The 23,909-nt window shown below is 34.0% G+C and overlaps 1 protein-coding gene and 2 long non-coding RNA genes across 8 annotated transcripts in view; 1 reads left to right on the forward strand and 2 right to left on the reverse strand.

Annotated features, from left to right (window-relative positions):
- LOC105837229 (tuberin) overlaps positions 1-23,909 on the reverse strand; it is a 210,931-nt gene that overhangs the window by 67,770 nt on the left and 119,252 nt on the right. For 4 of the 6 annotated variants that reach the window (XM_036289105.1, XM_036289124.1, XM_036289100.1 and 1 more), the window contains exons 20-28: positions 18,154-18,588; positions 17,910-18,078; positions 17,634-17,835; positions 17,220-17,403; positions 16,975-17,151; positions 16,313-16,485; positions 15,815-16,163; positions 15,587-15,727; positions 15,326-15,496 (exon numbers count right to left, since the gene is read on the reverse strand). In XM_036289105.1, coding sequence (XP_036144998.1) covers positions 15,326-15,496; positions 15,587-15,727; positions 15,815-16,163; positions 16,313-16,485; positions 16,975-17,151; positions 17,220-17,403; positions 17,634-17,835; positions 17,910-18,078; positions 18,154-18,588 — 2,001 coding nt within the window. Of the gene's footprint in view, positions 1-14,132; positions 14,330-15,325; positions 15,497-15,586; positions 15,728-15,814; positions 16,164-16,312; positions 16,486-16,974; positions 17,152-17,219; positions 17,404-17,633; positions 17,836-17,909; positions 18,079-18,153; positions 18,589-23,909 lie in introns of those variants that run through there. The other 2 variants (XM_036289129.1, XM_036289113.1) reach the window with 2 other exon arrangements.
- LOC114254557 lies at positions 4,194-8,064 on the forward strand. Its single transcript, XR_004963942.1, has 2 exons — positions 4,194-5,030; positions 5,116-8,064. It is a non-coding gene; the product is annotated as an uncharacterized LOC114254557 (long non-coding RNA).
- LOC118646395 lies at positions 6,614-13,849 on the reverse strand. Its single transcript, XR_004963940.1, has 2 exons — positions 9,069-13,849; positions 6,614-8,769 (listed from the first exon to the last, which is right to left on the reverse strand). It is a non-coding gene; the product is annotated as an uncharacterized LOC118646395 (long non-coding RNA).

Below are 23,909 nucleotides of genomic sequence, written 5' to 3' on the forward strand. Positions count from 1 at the left end.
TTAATAACTGTAACAACCAAAAGTTGTACCGTATTCTACAACGCTTTTAACCGTATTGCTATACATGTGCAACAGGCAACGTGTTTTGACGTGTGCATGAACTATCGATATATTCGATATAAATAATTAATAAATATGGTTTCTGCCTGTTTATTGTGCAAAACGAGTGAGTTAACAAAGATGTATCAACTCATGCGTAAGTAAATTAATATTATAGTTATATATTTGCGGCATGTTAAATAAGGTTATATAATGTTTTATGTTTTATTATAATGTAATATTATCGATAAAAAAAATATATTTATGCATTTGTATCTAATATATCTATTTGGACCTCAGGGTTCCATAGCTCCATGAGCCGCTCCTACCCACACATCGTCTTGTCTCTTTCTACGTCCGTCAAGACGATTTTCGTCATATGCTCCATCCAGTACTATATATCAATGGTAGCAATCAGCTGGTTGCAGCGTCTAACGCACAAACACTCATACACTCTTTCGATTGATCACTCACTCACCTGCTCACTCACCTTATAGCAGTGTAGCCAATCTTCATGCTTATGAACAATCATTAGAGATGGTTGTTAAAGATGCACGACACATCCAACTTTCTCGTTTTTGCTAATTACACTCAATTGACACAATACAAATTGCGGGTTTACTGTTTATTCATTCACTATCGATTCCCAAAAATTACTTTACTCACCGTTTCCAAAAATTACTTTAAAAAAAAAACGCGAATGCGAATAGCACAGGACTCGACGCAAAGCGACGGACCGCAAAGACGGTACGACGACAACCACGAGGATTATGTTTACAATGTGGAGCGACTGGGACCAAGAATGCCGGCGCCGTGGTAGAAGTCGCTGTCGCGACTGTTGCCATTTGCGGCGCCGCATCCTTGGCTGCGTGGCGCGTAATTAACGCGAGCGGCGAGATAAGACAAACGATCGGCTAAAACCTTTGCATTACTTGCGAATGCGGTAGAAAACATGAAACGTATGACGTACTTCAAAAAATTATTAATTATTTATTATAATTAGTAACTATTTCTAATTATAATAAATAATTATTATTTTAAAAAGCATGTATTATACGTCGTTATTACGTTTTCGAAACTATTGCAGTTACGATACAAAAGTGTCAGTCAATCGCAAGAATAATGTAATTAATAAATTACATTTGAGAAAATTAATTTTTATTCTGCTCATGAGAGATGTTTCACAGTCGAAATGTATTGGTCGCTCTGAAAAGAGCGGATTGGTTAAAAAAATTTTTTAAGTAGATGCTTAAAATGCCCGCCATCCATCCTAACGCATGCTCTCATGCGTTTTAATAAATTTCTTTTGACATTCTCCATTACTTCTTCGTCGATATCCCAAATAGCAAATCGTAATCTTGTCTCTAGGTCTTCGATATCTTCGGGAAGCGTTTTATAAATTACTTTCTTACAATATCCCCATAAGAAGAAGTCCAGAGAATTAAGATCCGGAGATATTGCGGGCCAACGTATCGGGCCGTACCGACCCATTCAGTGTCCGGGGAAATGCTCGTTTAAGTAACCTTTGTACGGTTGACCAAGATAAGTTTTGTTCTCGAGCAACTACCCAAATGCTTGTTTCGGGATTATTTTCGAAAGCACGTAACACTCTCTCCGTGTTCCGTACATTTCTAATGTCGCGATCTCTCCCAGTGTCATGTTTGTTCGGCAGGAGACTGCCAGTATCGTGAAGTCTTTGAGCTGCTGTATGTATGACGTGACCCGATGGATGTCTTCAGTGTTGAAACAATTCGGTGTATCTTCTTGCAGCAGGGTACGGCTGCTCGCGACACTCGCCAAGTGCCATCATCATGTCGTAGTATTCTTGACTTGTATACGCTGCCATATCTTCTTCGCCCTAATTGATTATCGCACGGTTATTGTACAGCATCGATCGTGCGTCTAATTTATACGATCTTCGCGGGTGGTCGATGCCCCCTCCTCGCCGCCGCGACAAATCGCCGGACACTGAATGGGTCGGTACGGCCCGATACGTTGGCCCGCAACATCTCCGGATCTTAATCCTCTGGACTTCTTCTTATGGGGATTATTGTAAGGAAGTAATTTATAAAACGCTTCCCGAAGATATCGAAGACCTAGAGACAAGATTACGATTTGCTGTTTGGGATATCGACGAAGAAGTAATGGAGAATGTCGAAAGAAATTTATTAAAACGCATGAGAGCATGCGTTAGGATGGATGGCGGGCATTTTAAGCATCTACTTAAAAAATTTTTTTAACCAATCCGCTCTTTTCAGAGCGACCAATACATTTCGACGGTGGAACAGCTCTTATGAGCAGAATAACAATTAATTTTCTCAAATGTAATTTATTAATTACATTATTTTTGCGATTGACACTTTTGTATCGTAACTGCAATAGTTTCGAAAACGTAATAACGTATACATGCTTTTTAAAATAACAATTATTTATTATAATTAGAAATAGGTATTAATTATAATAAATAATTAATAATTTTTTGAAGTACGTCATACGTTTCATGTTTTCTACCGCATTCGCAAGTAATGCAAAGGTTTTAGCCGATCGTTTGTCTTATCTCGCCGCTCGCGTTAATCACGCGCCACGCAGCCAAGGATGCGGCGCCGCAAATGGCAACAGTCGCGACAGCGACTTCTACCACGGCGCCGGCATTCTTGGTCCCAGTCGCTCCACGTTGTAAACATAATTCTCGTGGTCGTCGTCGTGCAGTCTTTGCAGTCCGTCGCTTCGCGTCGAGTCCTGTGCTATTCGCATTCGCGTTTCTTTTAAAGTAATTTTTGGAAACGGTGAATAAAATAATTTTTGGAAATCGGTAGTAAGTGAATAAACAGTAAACCCGTAATTTATATTGTGTCAATTGAGTGTAATTAGCAAAAACGAGAAAGTTGGATGTGTCGCGCATCTTTAACAAGCATCTCTAATGATTGTTCATAAGCATGAAGATTGACTACGCTGCTACAAAGTGAATAAACAAGTGAGTGATCAAATGAGGAAGTGTATGAGTGTTTGTGCGTCAAACGCTGAAACCAACTAATTGCTATACGCGACGTGTGTGTATGCCGTGTTTGTGTAAGAGAGAGAGAGAGAGAGAGAGGGAGAGAGGGAGGGAGGGAGGGAGGGGGAGATGCGTGCGTGTGTATAAACGTCTTTCCCAGCCCACCTTCACTTTCTCTCTCTCTCTCTCTCTCTCTCTCTCTCTCTCTCTCTCTCTCTCTCTCTCTCTCTCTCTCTCTCACTTTTACACAAACATGGCATACACACACATCGCGTGTAGTAATCAGCTGGTTCCAGCGTCCGATGGCCGACGATCTGGAACAACTTTTGGTTGTAGTGATTTTAGGAAACGCGTATTCCTAACATAATTCCAAGACAATCTTTTCTTTACCAAAATTTTATTTAAAGCATAATTTTATGTTATAAGATAAAATAAAAAGCGATTTACGCGGTGGTAATCATCCGTCAGCTGACGCGGATAGTCAGCCGCGCCCGCGTTACGCTCGTAGCGCGCCGCCCCTGCCTGCCTTCTGTACTCGACGCGTAATTCGTTAACTATTTTGGCTTATAACTCAAAAATTACGCTTCAAATAAAATTTTGGTAAAGAAAAAATCGTTTTAAAATTGCGTCAGAAATACGTCATTTTACGGACCTAATGTTGTTCTGAATGGCCTTTTATCTCGAAAAGTTTTGGAGATATCAAACAATGTTTTATAAAAAAGTTTTATGGCAAAAATATCTTTAATTACGTTAATAAAATTAAAAAAAAATTTTTTTTTCAAAAATTAAAAAATTTTTTAAATTTTTTTTCAAAATCTTATTGCTGTAGTTTTAGATAGAAGTACTTTTATTGTAAAACTTTTGTATAAAATATTTTTTTTGTTTAGTTTACGAAATATATCGAGAAAACGCAAAAATGTCTCCACCTTTGAAGGGTAATTTCACCCCTTTAAACTGTTTTTGGGCCGCTACTAAAAATTTCTAAATTCATGTATTTACCTTCTCTACATTTATGCTAAATTGTATTAAAATCTGAATTTTCGAGTTTGCGAGGTTCCCTTGTAACTGTAGTAAACATTCGATACCGTGTGTGTGTGTGTGTGTGTGTGTGTGTGTGTGTGTGTGTGTGTGTGTGTGTGTGTGTGCGTGCATACGTGCGTGCGCGCGCGCGCGTGTGTGTGTGTGTGGTGTGTGTAGAATAGAAAATCCATAATGTCAAAAAAATATTCTGTATATATTGTACATGCAAAAAATGTATATAAATAAAGATATACCTACATTTAGGGATATTTATAAGATACATGAATACACTTGATTTGTATAGGGTTAAAACGGATCAAGAGGAAAAAGGGGGTTTATGATTAGAAGGGCCGTGAAGGGGATGGAGGTGGAACGTGTAAAGATCGCACAATGGCCAGGGCGCGTAGGCGGTGATGAGAATGTATTGTAAATATGATGTATAATATGGAGAGACTGCAAACCCTGAAGGGACGCAGTAAATAAACATACATACATACATACATATATACACTTGATTTGTATATTCAAAAAAGATCATAGCGTATATATATATATATGTACAATATATTTCATGTATATTCCATGTATTTACATTAAATATATGTACATGCGATATACGCTGACGTAGATACATTTATATAGAATATTGTAAGTTGCGACAGTGAGCCGTCTAACTCGTAATCAAATTTTAGTACGCATGTGCGAATACGTACATCTAATAACATAGCTGCGCCCACGATATTTTAATCTGCTTCAATCTCTTTTTAGTTACACGTGTCGCATATCTGCAGAAGATCTGACACAATGAGCTACCAAAATACAAAAATCTCTATTTAAATTTTATAGCGTGATGTTATGTGTGATAAAATAAAGAAAGGTGGTTATACTATAAAAGTTGTACTATAAAAGATTGTCAAAATATTTCTGGGCGTACATCTAGTTCCAGCTTTTTGCGTTTTCCAAAAGATTCCGAAAGGTAAAAAAGTGTTTCTTATTAGCAGATTTGTTGATTATTGAATTATATATTAAATACATTTATTAATATTTCAAATGCCTTTTAGAGCAAAATTGTGGTTGAGAAAATGTAATCGTGAAATAAAAACATCAGTAATAAATTCATATAAAAATTATAAGGTTTGTGATGATCATTATCCATCATTGATGTTTTTAAACGATTTAAAAAATAGACTGCAACCGCATGCAATTCCGTTACTTACAACAAATAATAATCAAGCTATTGACGAGTCAAATAAAAGCAATGCAATTTTTAATTTGAGTGAATCTGAAGAAAATATATTATTCAGGTAAATATTCAAGTAAATATTTTCTAATTTTGGAGTTGTTGCAAAGAAATTTGATGAGTATAATTATTGTATTTTAGTTAAATGCGGAGATATAACGTCTAAATGAACGACTTGAAACCGAATTTTCATACAAAATTGAACATCAATCAGTATCAAGTAATAATTTTAGTTCAATAAAATTAATATTAATAACAAAATATTTGGATGAATCAGACTGAAATATACATTTGATTATATTATCGTACAATTTATTATGTTTGTTCTTTTTTTGTAGTGAATGGATAATATAATCAATTAATTTTTTGTGTTATAATTCTTTAGTACTTTTAATATTACTTTTTAATATAGTTAACACCCATCAACTAATGAATAATGAACATGAAGAAGTAAAATCAGCTTTGCATCTAAAACATCAGTACAATCAAACAGAGCCAAAACTTTCCAATTATTCCCCGCGCAAAAAAATTTTAAGAGGCAGAATTACAGTATTACATCGAGAAGTTCGACGATTAAAACAACAACTAGAACGTCAGAAAAATAATCTAAAAACTTCTATGAGAAAAATCTCTTTGGAAGAATATTGAGGCTACTGACAAATTTTTGCAACCAGAAATTGCAAATTTTATAAAAACTCAAGTGCGTCTTACTAAATGTAAATCAACCAAAAAACGGAAATATTAGCTTACATTTAAAAAGTATTGTTTGTAAAAAGTTTTGTGGGGGAAGAAAAGCTTACAATTTTTTTGCACAAAAATTTATTCTTCCTTATGTTAGAACCTTACAACGCATGATTCAACATTGGAAAATTGCTCCAGGTTTACATGATTTTATTTTTGATGCTTTAAAAAAAAGTTGGAAACTTCTTCGTCACCTCTCGATAAGTATTGCATTTTATGCATTGATAAAGCATCAATTACAGCAAATTTGTATTATAATATAAATCAGGACGAAGTTATTAGGTTTGAAGATTTGGGTGATGACAAATTTTATCGTCTAGCGTGTAATGTTGCGGTTTTAATGATGAGAGAGGTTTGTTACAATTGGAAACAACCTTTGGCTTACTTTTTTCTCAATTCTTCATTCTGCTATGAAATGAACAATCATTATTCCTCAAACAATTGCAAAATAGCAAAATGCAGACTTTAAAGTACTCGCGTTTGTTTCAGACATGAGAGGAAACTTTAAACAAACTGCTAAACTTTTTAGTGTGACAGAGGACAATTCATTTTTTTGTTAATAATAAGCAAATTTTATATTTTTTTTATTTACCTCATATAATAAAAACTGTTAGAAATAATTTTCACGACAATATCATTAAGTATAATTCTAAATCAATTTCTTGGGAATTCAATATTTATTTTATGAAGATCAAACTAGAGAATTTCGACTTGCACATAAACTTACTGAAAAACATATAAAATTTTCAAATTTTGAAAAAAATGAAAGTATACTTGGCTACACAAATTTTAAGCTCTACAGTGAGTAGCAGCTTGAGGAAATTAGTAATTTCTAGAGCTTTGAAACCTGCAGATACGACAATTGCACTTAGAACAGCAGATTTTATTCAAAATATGAACGATTTTTTTTATCTATTCAATTCATCTTCGGTTCAACATCCATCTCAATTTAAACAAGCTTTGCAGGGAACGCAGTATCAATTGAAATTTCTTTCAAAAATTAAAGAATATATATTCAAATTAGTGAGACTTCCGTTTCAGGGCCGTTGTGAGTTAGACGTATGTGGATAGCCGGTAGTTTTATAGAGTGATACTGAGAGTTATTGAGGTGTTAGGAGAAGTAGGATAGCGTGATGTGATTGCGGAGAGCGAGTGGAGTGTGTGGATGGTCAAGATAGAGTGGGGAGAAGAGTGTGTAAGCAAGAAATTGCATATAAAGTAGGTGAGTTAGTGGGCAACAGAGCAGAGGCAGGGATTAGATAGGTTCAAGACAGGCGTGCGTGACGCAAGGATTGAATGGAGTAGAGAACAGAAGCGCCGCCTGAAGGTCTAGAGAGGGGATAGGATGGTTAAGGTGTATTCACAAGAGACAACGGGCATAGTCTAAAGCATGAGTAATATAGAGAGAGGAAAAAGCGATAGTTGTACGTCGTTAGAGGGATAAAGGGGAAGTAAGAGAGTAGCAAGATCTCCGCCTGGAGAGGGGGGGGGATGAGTTGGTTAGAAACTTAAGGACGTGGAAAGATGAGACAATAGAGGGACTAAAAGTAGTAAAAACGGAAATAAAAGAGGAATTAAAAGAGATTGTGGAAGAGCAGGGGAAAAGGATGAGAGAGGAGATAGAGGCTTTAAAAAAAGAAATCAGGGAGCTTAGGGAAAGGGAGAGTAGATGGGAAAGAGAAAAAAAAGGAGTTAGTGGAGGCACAGGAGGAGATGAAAAGGATAGAGAAGACGGATAAGGTAGGAGATAGAATGCTAGATAAGAGGGTTAAAGAGATGGAGAAGATGGAGTTGAAGGATAGAGAAGAGAGGAGGAAAAATGTGATACTTAGGGGGGTGGCGGTAAAGAAGGGTAAGAGAAGGAAAGCCGTAAAAGGGGTGTTTAAAGATATAGGGGCGGAAGTGACGGTGAAGGGGATTAGAAATATAGGAGAAGTAAATAAGAAAGGGAGGGAGTTGCTATGGATAAGGTTAGAAAATGAAGAGCAGAGGAAAGAGGTTTGGAGTAGAAAGAAGAATTTAAGAGGGCGGGAAGAAAGAATTTTAGCAGATTGGACTTGGAAGAAAAAGATAATTAGATGGAGGTTGGAAAGGATAGCGAGAACGGAAGAAGAGAAAGGAAATAAGGTATGGTTAGGTTAGGTTAGGTTATGGTAATTTGTCCACGTGGGAGGAGGCCTTTTCCTTCTTCGAAACAGTCATGTCGCGGAAGGAGGAGGCTGAGAGGGGGTCCTCGCGGATCCCCCTCTCCGGACTTGGGGGACGCCGGAGCGAGAGACGCACCCCCTCGTCGCCGGCGTCATAGTCGCCTGCCAAATTCGGTGGGCGGGGACCGCGACTGGGCATTGATGCCCCCGCCCCCTTGGCCGCCGCCGCGATGGCCCCGCTCGGGCCTGCGGGGGGCAACAAGGGACGTCCCCCGAACGACGAGGGAGGAGAAGCAACGGGCGCGCCGGCCTCGAGTTGAGTGCGAGGTCGGCGCGCGCAAACAGGGTGTATGGTCCGGGGGGAACTAGGGAGGCAAGCCGATAGACACGGCCCTTCTTCCCCCCCGGACCATCGAAACAATATCCGCCCGCTAGGGGGAGGGTCCGGCCCGACCACTGGGCACAGAGCTTCCCCCTCCCCCCACAAGCACGCCGCGGGTCGTTGGGGGGTGAGGTTGCTCGGGGCGACGTTCGCCCCTGCCCTCGACTCCCTCCCCTTCTTCAACGTGAGTGATATACAGTCGGACCTCTCATTTAGCATAGCCACGGGACCAAATATGATAAATGAGAGGTTCGTGTTAGCGCCGCCCAAAACAGGGCCGTACGTACATGTCGTCAGATCCAGTTTCAAATTGTGGAGGTTAGAATGTGATTTTTGCATTGGCAAGTACGTATGTACGGACCTGATGCAGACGACTGCGCATCGAGTATACGCAGCGACTGTGATCACGTGGTATACTAAAACAGAGGTTTTTGGTATGCTAAATGGGAGGTTATGCTAAATGAGAGTATGCCAAATGGGAGGTCCGACTGTACTCGGGGGGACCAAACATCGATCTCCCGTCCCTCTTCCCTCCACATGTCGTGGACTAGGGGAGGGAGAGGAGTGGCGGCGGGGGGGGAGGAGACAAGATTACAGCCCCCCCCCCCCGAATACAATGGCCACTGGTTCATGTTCAAAGAACCAGCCGGGCGAGCGGGGCTCTCCGGTATCCGGAGACGTCCGCCCCGCTCGCCCGGAGCGACGCGCGCGTCGTCACGGCGCGTCGGCGCGGGGGGGCCCACCGGCAGTTATGCTGGATAGCAATTCCCGGTGGATCCCCCAAATCGCGCCGTCAAGGCCATCCTAGTGAATAGAACGGATATTGCACGCGATCGGGAAGGGCTTAGCTTTCTCGATTGCAAACCCGTGAGTCCCATTAACCCCTGCCCGTGAGTCATCGGTGGCGGGGGTATGCGTAAATGCATTCCCACCTCGTACAAAAAAAAGGGTTATGGTAATTTAGAAGACTGCAAAGATTGCTCGCTATTAGAGCAGTGGCGGGATACCGCACAATCGCATATAATGCGGCCATGATACTGGCCAGGCTTATCCCGGCTGATATAATGGCTATAAAACTTAAAGATACTTAAAGATAATAGAATACATATGGCTCTAGATTTAGATTATGAGATATCAGTATTAAGTAAAAGAATGATAAAAGAGGAAGAGAGACATAAGGCGTTAGAAGCCTGGAAGAATAGATTAGAAAGGTTAAGTCCGAACGCTCCGGGACTCGCGAAGCAATTTTGCCTAATCTTGAACTCTGGTACGGAAGAAGCAACGATGACCAGATGACTGAAGTTATCTTTCAGGCTTACCCAAGTTCTATCGGACATGGTAGTTTTAGTTATTTTCTGTTTAAAATAAATCGTAGCGTTTCCCCGCGCTGTAGACACTGCGGAGCCAATGAAGATAATGCTCAACATACCCTCGCAGACTGCGAGGAGTTTGAAGAACAACGTTCAGAATTAAGAGGAATAATAAGTGAGGACTTAACGCTTAGATCAGTAATTACATTTATGTTAGTTAAGAAGGATGGCTGGAATGTTCCGTTTTTGCGAAAGTGTAATAAATGAGAGAGAGAGAAAGAGAGGGGGGGGGAGAGAAAGAGAGAGAAAGGTAAATAGAATTCTCAATAGAAGATAATGGGCGAACAAAAATTTGTTGTTCGCCATTTATGTGCAGAGGGATAGGAACAAAAACTATCCGGGGTTTAGCGCACCCCCACTCCCGAGCTAAGTTGAGAGATGACTGGTCCCTGTTACCGGTAAGAATAAGTATTATAAGGTCCTTGTAAACCACGAGACTGGACGGACCTTGGGCTCATTTATGGGCTCTGGGTTACGTTGGGTTTCCTGGTTGGTTAGTTCTATGTTGTAAATATGTATATATAATAATAGTTTGTAAGCATAATAACCCCGTCAGATTATGCGTAGTTCTGAGGAGATATATCTCTATGGACTTTTGCGAACTTTTTCCGAAGAAATGGCTTACGTCAATGCCGGGGAAGTCTGCAAAAGAGGTCCAAGGTAGAGGAAACGATTGGATGAGAGTTTTAGTGGGTAGGCAACGCTGACACCAGTTACGTAGAATCCCACACTACCCGGGGCTCCCGGGTATCTTTTGAAGATTTCTCTCATCCGCGCAAAACAAAAAAAAGGTTAGGTTAGGTTATGGTAGGATTAGAATAGGAGAGAGTTAGTGGAAATGGGATGAAAAAGAGGAAGTATTTATAAATGAGAAGGGAGAGGTTAGGGTGGAGGGGAAGGGGGAAGAGAAGAGAGAAAGAATGTAAGGGGTATAAGGAGAGAGGGGAGGATGGATGAGAGAGGAGTGAGAATTGTTTTTTGGAATGTGGCAGAGTTAGGGAATAAAGATAGAGAATTTTGAAAGGGTATGAAAGAATGGGATGTGATGTTTGATGGAGACGTGTGTGTGGTTAGATGGAAAGGGTTGGAGTCCATTATTATTTAACATTCTAATTTTTTACTTAGAGGAGGTTATGGGGAGAGTTAAGTGAGGAGATTTAAAGATAGGAGGAGAGAGGGTTTGCACGTTAGCAGCACGTACGCAGATGATCTTGTGGTTAGGGAAGCGGAAGATCAGATGAGGAGTATGAGGCTTGAAGAGTATTTGGATGAGAAGAACTTAGTATTAAACGCAAGAAAATCGAAAATAATGAGATTTAGAAGAGGAGAAGGTAGGAAAAGCAAAAAGAGCTGGTGATGAAAGGGAAGGAGAATAGAAGAAGTTAAGGAGTACAACTATCTGGGATGTATCATGCAAAAAAACGGGGGACAAAAGGCGCAGGTAAGGGATAGAGTGAGGAGAGCGGCGGCGGTAATGGGACAGGTTTGGGGGATCGGGAAGAGAAGATATGGCAAGGATTGGGGGAGGAGGTTATGAATGTTTGACAAGCTGGTTTGAACAGTAATGAGTTATGGAGTGGAAGTATGGGGATGGAAGGAGAGGGAGAGTATAGAGAGGATAGAAAAAAGATATGTAAGGTGGGTGCTAGATTTAAACTGGAACACACCGGGATATATGGTAAGAGAGGAAATACAGAGGGACAAATTGAGAAGTAGAGCGGAAAAGAGAGCGTGGGCATATGAAAAGAGGTTGGATGAGAGGAGGGGCAAATATCTAGAGGAAATAAGAGCAAAAGGTAGGATAGCAAAGGTAGAGGTGGAGTGGGAAGAGGAACCGAGTTTTTTGAGTATAGAAGATGGAAGTTGGAGGAGATTGAAATGGGACATAGAGAAGAGGTATTAGAGGCGATTATAAGCAAGGAGAGGCAGTTACAGAAGGAGGACAGATGGAGGAAAATTAGTGAGTCTGAGTATAATAAATGCTATAAATGGGTTAAAGAGGAAGGGATTCCAAAATATAAAAAAGGGTAGGGGGAGAGAGTAGGTAGAGAAAAGTCATGAGGTTTAGGTTAAGTAACGAAATGAGGGGGGATAGATATTGGGAAGAAGAAGTAAAGAAGAGATGTAGATTGTGTGGATGAAGGAGTGAAACGTGGGAACATGTATGGTAAGAGTACAGAGATTGAGGGGGGGGGGGGGTGGAGATAGTTGGCAGGTAGCAATGGAGGATTTTAGGGTCGAAAGGAGAGGGTGAAAATTGGTTGAGAGAATTAGAGAGGGAGAGAGACGAAAGTAAGGAGGAGGGAAACGTAGAAGGAATAGGGATAGAGACAATAATGGATGCATAGGCAGAGGAAACGGAAGTCCAGCGGAGCGGTATGTGTGTGTGTGTGTGTGTGTGTGTGTGTGTGTGTGTGTGTGTGTGTGTGTGTGTGTGTGTGTGTGTGTGTGTGCGCGCGTAGAAAAGGGGGTGTGGAGGCGGTAATAGGCCAAAGCACCCCAGATATTAGGTTAAGTAGATTAAGTTTAGTTATAAGAGTAGTGTTAAGAGTAGATATAAGCGGTTGAATTGTATAGAGATTGTAAACCCTAAGGGGAAACAATAAAGAACTTATATATATTCAAATTAATGATATATAATAAAGCTGGTGTAAATATTTCTAATAAAATTAAAGTTTTTAAATGCATGAAGCACAATATAAATTCTCTTCTACAAATATGGAAATATTTGCAAAATGTATATCCAGAAATCCAATTTCTATTATTACGCCGTTTTACTTAAGATTGTTTGGAGCACTTTTTTACGGATGTCCGAGGATCGAATGGTAATGTTTTCAATCTTACTCCAGTTCAGTTTTTCTATTCATTCAGAAAACTTTTTTCTCTAAAATATTGTACTGTTAAAACTGGAAATTGTGAAAGAAATAATGCTGAGATATTAGCAGCTGTTACAAACTTTAGAGAAGAGGATTATAAAGATACCCAACACAGATGATTTTGAACCAATACTTTTGGATGATCATGATTATCGTGAGATGGATGTAAATGAACAAGATGCGTTCAGATTTGTTTGTGGATATATAATACGTAGATATCTTCAAAAACATTCATGCAATATTTGTTTTCAATATGCACGTTCGTATATTGATTTAAATGAAATATCATATTACTTCTTTTTTAGAGCTTACAGTCTACTGAAGATAATTCTTTTGGAAATTTATGTATGCCAAATAATGATTTCGTAGCATATATTAAAAAATTAGAAAATTAATTTTTTTCCAAAGCTGAGAAATTAATTGTACAGAAACATGTAATTCGTAAACTTATTACCATTTTCGAAAATGTTGAATTTAATCATCTATGTAAACATTTTTCTTATAATTATTTATTGAGATTATATGATCGGGTACGACTTTTTTACTCATTAAAAATTATAAACAGATCTTTTAAGTCGCAACCCAGACATAGAAAAACTATAATTTTATGTCATAATTAAAATTTAATTTGTATGTTTTTCTATTTAGTTTGTACGTACGCAAAATCGTGAAGCGTTCCACATTTTTAAAAGCAACGGTTTTTTGTTGATTAAATTTATTATTAAAGTTTATAATTACAATTTATATTGTTAAAGATATTTTCTTGTGTTATCAGTGCTATGTTTTGCATGTAAAAATCTATAACTTATAGAAATAAATTTTTAACATTTCTACTGCTCCTATTTCTATTTCTTTTTCATAAGCATGTGGTAATTATACATATAATACAATAATATTAAATATTACAAATTTTTTATTATTTTAATTATTGTTTCAGTTGACGTCGACGTTTGGAACACATTCTTAAAATAAAGGATACGCATGAAAAACAATTAAACAATTAATTTAAAAAAATATTGCAATAAAAATTATGGTACTTTACAAAAATATACGGAATAGCAACATAAAATTATTTTTTAAATATTTTTTACTTTAAAACTATTTTTTGTACTTACAACAAATAAAATTTATATTAGTTTTTGCATCTAATAATTTATAATTGTTTATACGCTGAATTATTTATATATAATTAATATATAATTTAGATAATTTAAATAAAACAATTTTAAAAAACAAAGATAAAGTTATTAGAAACACTTAATTTTATTTGTTACTTTTTTAAAAAGAAAAAATAAATAAATAAATGAATATGCATTTTTCATATATATGTAAATATTTACAAAATATATAAGTATATCAATATTTACACAAATTTATGTGTGGATGCATTTCAATAATCGAGTGTATGCATTGAATCGTAGCGCTGATGTACGTCTAATAATATGGCTGTATATCACGTGACTGAGGACAACTACATCAAAGGTGCCGACGCTTACTGTCGCAACTGGGTATGGTTAGACTGTGACATAAATATACACAGAACATATCTTATATATATTCCATGTATTTAACATCAAATGTATATACAAATGGTATACGATGATGTAGATATATTTATGGATATACATTATGGATATACATTATGAATATACATTGTATGAATCATATGTAACATCTGTATATGCATCCCAATGAACATTAGAACATCCTTTGTATGTCCTATATATGTTTTATGTATATACATATATGGATACTTCATATTCTATGTATATACACAGAATGTGAAAAGTATTCTTTTCATTACCACCGTTACGTGATGTTTTCTCGTAAACAGAGTGCACTTTCTAATAAATAAGAAAGGATCACCAAAAGCGTGGAAGCAAGTAAAATTTCGCCATCGACAGATAATACCAGACTGAGATATGTTAGTTTATAAAAAGGATCGAGAAAAATAGAATTGTGAAAACTTTTATTTTCACATTCTTTGTATATATAATGAATATGAAATATCTAATACATAAGATATACATAGGATGTTCTAATGTTAATTGGGTAATTTTTAATTAAAACTTATTAACTTTTTATATTTTATTATATAATTTTTAACTTCTTATATAATTATTATTCACCTTTCACAGATAGCACAAAATATTATCATAAATATTTATAAATATTTTACAAATTTATTTTCAAAAAATATTTTTTAAAGATTACATAATTATTTTCATTTAGAAATGATACAAAAATTATTATCAACAATATATAGAATATATTTTTAAAATGTACTGAAAAATATTTATGGTATATGAACTTGAAATATTTTTTATATTCTTTGATAATAATGGTATAAATATTTATTTTTAATATTTTCATAAATGTTTATCATAATTTTTTTTATACTTGATAAACTCGGACATAAAAATATGTACAAAATATTTATCATAAATATTTTTCCTTCTTATAAATATTTTATAAATATTTTGTGCTATCTTGGTTGCTATTGTACGATACTTACATTAGCATGTAGAGCAAGTTGTCGTGAAAGAATAGCCAAATTTTGATCGGAAATAATTTTAGGCTCGTTATGACCAATATGTTCAGCCAATTCTTCTCGTGCTTGCACTGTAACTTGATTTGTACCATGATCTAAAGGTTGAATCACAACACAGGCATAATTAAATTGACCCTAAGAAAAAGTAAACAAAAACGGATTAAATATATAACAATTATATATACAAAACATACAAATTTTAAAAGATATTTTGAACATATATACCTTAACTGTTTGTATATTGTATGGTTCCTCAGATTCGTTGTATACAAGTGTTACATAATTGTTCCCAATATGCGTTTTTTTAGATGTACACTTTGGGTCGCTCGCTTTTGTAGGCATTAATGTTGCAACATGAAAAGCAACCTAAATTTTAGAATAAAATCATTAATTTAAAAATAACAAGAAAATAGATTAAATTAATTAAATTTAATTTACGTGATATTAATTTACCTGTGTAACATCATCTTGCCAAATATAAGCAAACTCTCCATTCTCGCCATTGCGATCTAATCCACCTAAAAATACATTTTCATCAACATCTTTTAATTGGACTAAAGTCCCTAAACGTTTCAAAAATTCAGTGTATCGAAGGGAGCCATGTTGATTTGCCAAAATTTCAATTTCATTTGAAGCTTGTCCAGGACCGACATATAGTACTCCAATTTTGTGAGTTTCGTACGGTGGTATTCTATCTAGATTTGTCACTGCACGTTGTATGGCTGTTGTCTGTGGAACCAATAAAGGCTTTTCTGTGGTAGTGCCAAAGTGCGCTGCATGATAAAGTTGAAGAAATACAAAACTATAACAAACAAGTCAACACGTGTTAATTTCGTTTTTTTGAAAATAATTTTTATATTATAATAAAATATTCTAAAATGTAAACAAATTATATCATAGTTCTACCAAAAAGTACATAATAAACAATACAAAAGTACAAAATAAAAGTACCTCGGATTAATTCCTGTTCGTGGCGGATCTTTTACTCGAGGAGAAGTGCCTCGCCGTATATTATCCCATTCTCGTGACTTTTTTACTGGGCTCATAACAGAGATTGTGTGACCTCTATCGCGGAAAGGTATAGGTAAAGGAGGTAATGTAGAGGGATCAGGCCTTTCATCTTTCTGTTAAAATAAATTCTCATTTACAATTCTAGTGTAGCATAACCATGTACTAATTACTATCATTTTAAGCATATTAATTAATATGCTCATTAAAAAAATTTTTTAATTTAATTTTAAAATTATAGTTTTTTAAAATAATAAACACTTGTTTTTTTAGTATTTTTTCAAATAAAAATTTTAATATATAAAATATAAAATTTTAATACATAAAATAAAAGTAACAAATTCGAAAATTAATTCATTTTATAAATATAAAAAGGTCACTAAACTGGTCCATACCACTATATTTTTCACTAATATTTTTTAAACAAAAAATTAAAAAATAAAACTTTGAAAACAATTTAAATAGAAACTAAAAAATATCTTATGTCAGATGATATAACAGTTTTTATAATACTGTTTTATATTTGTAACAATTAATGTTTTCACAACATAATAAAAAAAATGGCTAAGATAAGAGAAAGAAGAAGTAATTCATTTTAGACACACCTTATCTGCAATATGGGTTCGTCCAACAGGCGGTTTACTTTCAATAGTCACTTGCTTCTGATTGTAATCGAGACTAGATAATCGAGAATATATTTGAGTAGGTGATTGAGGCGCTTTGGTGGTAGATGATTGTATCTGTACAGGACGCGTTTGTATTCCTAAATAATTTCCTGGTGCCTATATAATAAATTTCATATTATAAAAATATAGTTTTTATTATTTAGTTAATATTTTATTTGTTTTACTTGTACAGTTGTAGGAGATGGTGGTACGGTATTGTTGGTCGTTGAAATAGTTTGAGTCGCTTGTGTTGCTCCTGGATAAGAATATTGCGAACGTAATGCGTTTGGATGATCTCCGGTATGATCTGAAGAAGGAGGTGTTGTTCCCATGCCAAATATTTCTTCTGGTATAGCTTCACAACTTACTCTATAAATTTCATAAATAAATATTAAATATAATTAGGACAAATTATTTTCTTTTTATGATAGCAAAAGTTGAATATTAAAAATATTTAATCATTGAATTAAATAATTTATTTTTCAAGCATTTTTAGAAATATTGTAAAATTTTATTCTATGTATCATCAATTACCACAAATACGTATACACATTATATAATACAAATATGTAAATATAAATGTTATCGATAAAAATTACCTCATATCTTTTGTATAAATATTTTTTGAATGCTTTTTCAAATCTGCCTCCAGTTTAACCTCTAGTTCTGAGCAAGTAAAATCTTTATCAATTTGTAGCTGCACATTTAGTTTTTCTTTATTAAAAAATGGATTTTTCCAATTAGCACTCATTTCTGGACTAGAATTTGATCGGCGTACTGGATTTCTAGAACGCCGTGTATCTATAGAACATATTTCCACATTTTTAAAAATTAAGATTTTAGATTATTTAAAAAAAACATTATTGAATAAATACCTTCTTCACCTTCTTCGAAACTTTCTAAACTATCTCTTGAAGTTTGCCGAAATGGACTAGGTCGAACTGGTGAACCAGGTATAGCAATTGGACCTGATGCTAGAGAAGAAATTACTGATCTCGTGCCATGTTCATTTTGTGATTGATTATTATTTTGATTTGGCACATCCTATAATAGAAAAAATACTATAAGTTCTTTTACTTTTTCCAAATAAATTACAGCTATAATTAATTTTGAAAATACCTCTGTTTCATCATCAGAGTATTCTGAGACATTTTCCTGTTGTTTATTCGGTATTACATCTTGATTTGACATATATAATGCCATAATGTCATGTATAGGAAAATCCATAGGAGTTTCAAATTGTGTAGAATTCTGAATTCTCATAATCCACGACATATCGCCTGTAGGTCTACGAACATATATTTCAGCCCACCCTTGACACCAACAAGCACAAAATACATGTCCAACTTGTTTATCGTTATTTAATAGTTGTCCCAATTTGGATGTTTCAATTTGATCCTTGTCACTTTTTTCCATAAGAAATTCTTTTTTTATATTATCAGAATCTTCTGTAGACTTTTTAGATTCTTCTGTAGGAGAGTTTGTAGCAGTATTTGTATTTGAACTTCCATGGCCACCAGAAGATTGTCTGGATAATTTATCTTCTTTCGATGTCTACCAATATAATTTCTTATATAATATATATCTTTTATTTATGTTCATACAATACAATTGTAGGCATATTGATTTCAGTAATAGTACATAAAAAGAATCGATCAATAATGACCAATACTAAATATTGTAAATATCAAAAATAACTGCTAAATATCATATGTACAATTAAATAAATTTGACGAAATTAGTAAAAGTAATTCGTTACTATTACCTTTTTAAAAAAAACTCATTATTATTATCGTTATTCAAACATTAACAAGTTACACTCAAGTAACACTCATTACTATTTTCATTACTTTCTTGACATTAATAGTATATCATATACAAATTTTTACGGTGAATGTAAAAAAAATATCATAAAATTTTATAATATTATTTAGTAAAGAAATAACATACATAATTTTAATACATTCCATACAACTGATTGCTTTTGAAAGGTTTCAAGTTTTCATTTTTTATATGCAACAATTCTGGAAAAATTTAATTCTGGGAAAATTTTCTGCAAAATCTTATACAAAATTGCAATAGAAATGTTTCTAACATCTATTACATGAAGTAAATTTAATAACATATCTAGAAGCAGAACAAAAAACAGCATGACATCATCAAAATCATGTCAACATAGTTCCAAGATAATAGTTATATTATAAGTAGCTTTTCGATCAATCACAATTTATTTTATCACTTTGGTATTATTGTGATTTATTATTCTGCTTAAAATTTATAATATCAGAGCAGAGATTAATTAAATTATATTCATTTTGTATAATAGTTTTATAAAATATACTGTAGAACTGCTATAACCATATTAATCATATTAATCAATTAAATAATATGTGTAGCAGTACTTCTCATTATATAGCATTTGCCTTAATAATTTAACTTAATATTTTTTTTCATTTAAAAAAGTTTTTTCAAAAAAATGTTATCGGAATATAAACTTTAAATTTATATTTTATTTAGAAAAATACAAGTACAAGAATGTTATATAAATAAAATATCATTATTTTAAATATTTATTATATCTTTTATTAACATATTTCAAATATACAGGGTAATTCTTAATGACTGGTCCAACTTTTTATCATGGGAGATGCATTATCGACTGCAATACGTACGACATATGTATGTATTGTACTACATGTGTGTATTACAGTTATGGCCGGCAACTTATATATGAAGTGTGTGGAGAATTCCACACTCGGATTAATCTGAGTGTGGAAATTCCACACTCAGAATTTAACCAATTTGTTCCAAAATTATTTATGAATTGTGACAAAAGCTATTGCCACAAACTGTATTATTATATTGTCGGGGTAGCCAAAAAAACTAACAAATTTTTATAAAATGGGGCTTTAATTTGTTAAAAAATCAAATTCCTTGATTTATAAAACCAACAAATAACATATAAGTATTAGTGCAAAACAAGTTCAAAACAAATCTGGGCCCCGATTCTTGAATTCATTCGCAAGAGAAACGTATTCGCAAATTCTGTTCTTGCAGAAAAGTTGGAACCTTATTGGCTATCGTATGACCTTTAACCAATAAACTTGCACTTTTCTGTTGGAGTGGGTATTTGCGCATACGTTTCTCTTGCGAATAAATTCAAGAATTGAGCCTCTGAAGTGATTTGATTTGAACTTACCTTGCACTAATACTATATGTCATTTGTTGGTTTTATGAATCAAGGAATTTGATTTTTTAACAAATTAAAGCCCTATTTTATTAAAATTTGTTACAGTTTTTTGGCTATCCTCTCTCCCTCTTAACCTAACTTAACCAATAGCAGAACTCCACACTTGGAACTTTGCTAAGTTGCCGGCCCTGATTATAATTGCATTCAGTAAGTAAAAAGTTGGGACAGCCATTAAGAGTCACCCTATATTTATTATATTATACCAAATAACAGATTGTAACTTTTTTGCAATTCTCTGAATAAAATAAATTTAAATATTATTTCTAAAGTATTTTAAATTTATCAAGAAATAAAGTATTTCAGTAATAATATTTATATTACTAAAAAAAATAAGAAACACTTTTCATATACCAAACATTTAAGCTATCTTCAGACCGTTGGAACTCAGCAAAAAATTGTAGAAACAAAATTTAAAAAGCGTTTTAAGAGGATGCTAAACTGCCCATCAAACTTGATTGAGATCGATAATGCAGAGTCATTATTTATCCTTGTTCATGAAAAAATTTGCTTTAAAATACGAGTTACATAGCTTATACTTACAAATAAATGGTGTCTCGCAGTTTGAAATAGAAGGAATAAGACTATATTTGTCAAATTACGATTACAAACCGTAAAAAAACATATTTATGTGAGCAAAAATTTTATTCATTTAAGCGCTTTTATTATAAAAATCTTTTTTTTACGGCTTGTAATCGTAATTTGACGATTATAATCTTATTCCTCATTCTATTACGAACCCGGGAACACCATTCATTTGTACGTATAAGCTACATAAGTTGTATTTTGAAGCAAATATTTTTATAAACTAATAAACTTTAAAAATTTTTTTGCATTTTTGGTCTTTATCTAATCGTCCCTGGGTACTTTAAAAGTGTAAAAGGATTATCAATTCTGTAAATTCAATTCGAAATTAAATGATTAAACAGAATGTCGGTAAAACACACACGGCTTTAGCATCCTCTTAAGGGAATACTAAACTGCTCTGTTTTATCATTAATTTTCGGACACCGAAATCTTTTTATTGATTGCATGGAATTGAAAATCCTTCTCCAAAATTAAAATGCAGATAATAACGCGGTGCGCTGCAATCAATTTTATACAAAAAACGAAAGAAAGTTAGAAAATTATAGTTTTGTTATCGACTTCTGTAGTCGATTCGTGAAAACATTGGCTGCGTATAAAAGTTTTAGACTTTGTACGTATAAAATAAGCATGGAGCGCACTTGGCATTTCAGCAAAGAACAATACTGTGCTTTTAGAATGAGCCTAGAAACCCTAGAAAAAAAGTTTTCGGTGTTTAAGAGGATCCTATCTGTTTTATCGTCAGAATTGTACAATTTGTTCCAATGTACAACTTTTTATTGCATTTACAGAATTAAAAATTCTCCACAATTAATTTTGGAAAAGGATTTCTAAATCTATAAAAGAAATACATACAAAATTTTGTTAATAACGTGTCCAAATGACTCTACATTATCGACCTCGATCAAATTTGACGAGCAGTTTAGCATCCTCTTAAGGGGATGCTGGAGTCGTCTGTTTTACCGATTGAACGTTATTATTTTTAATTAGGCCTATTTTTTTACTGATTTCATAGAATTAAAAATCCTTCTCTACAATTAAAGTATAGATAATAACAAATAGTGCCTCCCTATAATTTCATGTAAAAAACAAAAAAAGTTAGTAAATTATACTTTTGTGCAGTCGTCTCGTATCTTTCATTTGCAACACATAAGTTTTAAAAACATTGTAAGTACAAATAACTAGTACGCACTAATCTTATTATACGAAAGCATAATAAAATGCTTGCAGAAATAAGCTAGAAGCTTTAGTATAAGAAAAAAGCCTCAGAGAAAATTTCGTATATATGTGTGAGTGAGGAATCGGTACGAGGCGGTCCGAGGATAGAAACAGAGCACTAGTTTAATTCACAGATTAATATTAATACGTGTATTTTAATTCTGGAAAAGAATTGTTTAATCTATAAAAGAAATATATACAAAATCTCATTAATAATGTGCACGAATGACTCTACATTATCGACCTCGATCAAGTTTGAGAGGCAGTCCAGCATCCCCTTAAGGGGATGCTAAACTGCTCGTCAAACTTGATCGAGGTCGATAATGTAGAGTCATTTGGGCACGTTATTAACAAAATTTTGTATGTATTTCTTTTATAGATTTAGAAATCCTTTTCCAGAATTAATTGTGGAGAATTTTTAATTCTGTAAATGCAATAAAAAGTTGTACATTGGAACAAATTGTACAATTCTGACGACAAAACAGATAGGATCCTCTTAAACACCGAAAACTTTTTTTCTAAGGTTCCTAGGCTTATTCTAAAAGCACAGTATTGTTCTTTGCTAAAATGCCAAGTGCGCTCCATGCTTATTTTATACGTACAAAGTCTAAAACTTTTATACGCAGCCAATGTTTTCACGAGTCGACTACAGAAGTCGATAACAAAACTATAATTTTCTAACTTTCTTTCGTTTTTCGTATGAAATCGATCGCAGCGCACCGCGTTATTATCTGTACTTTAATTTTGGAGAAGAATTTTCAATTCCATGCGATCAATAAAAAGATTTCGGTGTCCAAAAATTAATGATAAAACAGAGCAGTTTAGTATCCCCTTAAGAGGATCCTATCTGTTTTATCGTCAGAATTGTACAATTTGTTTCAATGTACAACTTTTTATTGCATTTACAGAATTAAAAATTCTTCACAATTAATTCTGGAAAAGGATTTCTAAATCTATAAAAGAAATACATACAAAATTTTGTTAATAACGTGCCCAAATGACTCTACATTATCGACCTCGATCAAGTTTGACAAGCAGTTTAGCATCCCCTTAAGAGGATGCTAAACTACCCGTTAAACTTGATTGAGGTCGATAATGTAGAGTCATTCGTTTATCCTTGTTTATAAAAATATTCGCTTCAAAATATAAATTATGTAGCTTATACGTACAAATGAATGGTATCCCTCAGTTCAATTCGTCAAATTATAATTAAAAGCCGTAAGAAAAAATTATTTGTGTGATCAAATTTTATTCATCTAAGCGCTTTCACTATAGATTTCTGAAAATTTGATCGCACAAATAATTTTTTTTTACTGTTTTTAATCGTAATTTGACAAATGTAGTCTTATTCCTCAATCTATTCTAAACTGAGGGATATCATTCATTTGTACGTCTAAGCTACATAATTTGTATTTTAAAGCAAATATTTTTATGAACAAGGAAAAACGAATGACTCTACATTATCAACCTCGATATAGTTTGACGAGCAGTTTAGCATCCTTTTAAAGTTTGAAACTTCTTGTTGCTTTTTGCGCACGTACACATGTACGCATAATAATGTAATATAATTATATTATTATTAAAGCCAACAAGAGAGAGAAAGAGAGGGCGAGATTAAGGGAATCCTAAAGTCGTTTGTTATATCGATATTTTTTAAATAATTTAATTTTTTAATCGGTTTTATAATCGCAAGTCTTTTACAAAATTATAGTGTGCACAAAAATGTAGAGAAAAACGATCAAATTTATATCAAAAACAAAAAAATTATTTTTGGTACGTAGAGTTGTCACTTGACAATATTGCTTTGTATACAAAATTTACGATC

The sequence above is a fragment of the Monomorium pharaonis genome, chromosome 1 (genome assembly GCF_013373865.1).
Source record: "Monomorium pharaonis isolate MP-MQ-018 chromosome 1, ASM1337386v2, whole genome shotgun sequence".
In the NCBI taxonomy this organism is placed as follows: Eukaryota; Metazoa; Arthropoda; class Insecta; order Hymenoptera; family Formicidae; genus Monomorium; species Monomorium pharaonis.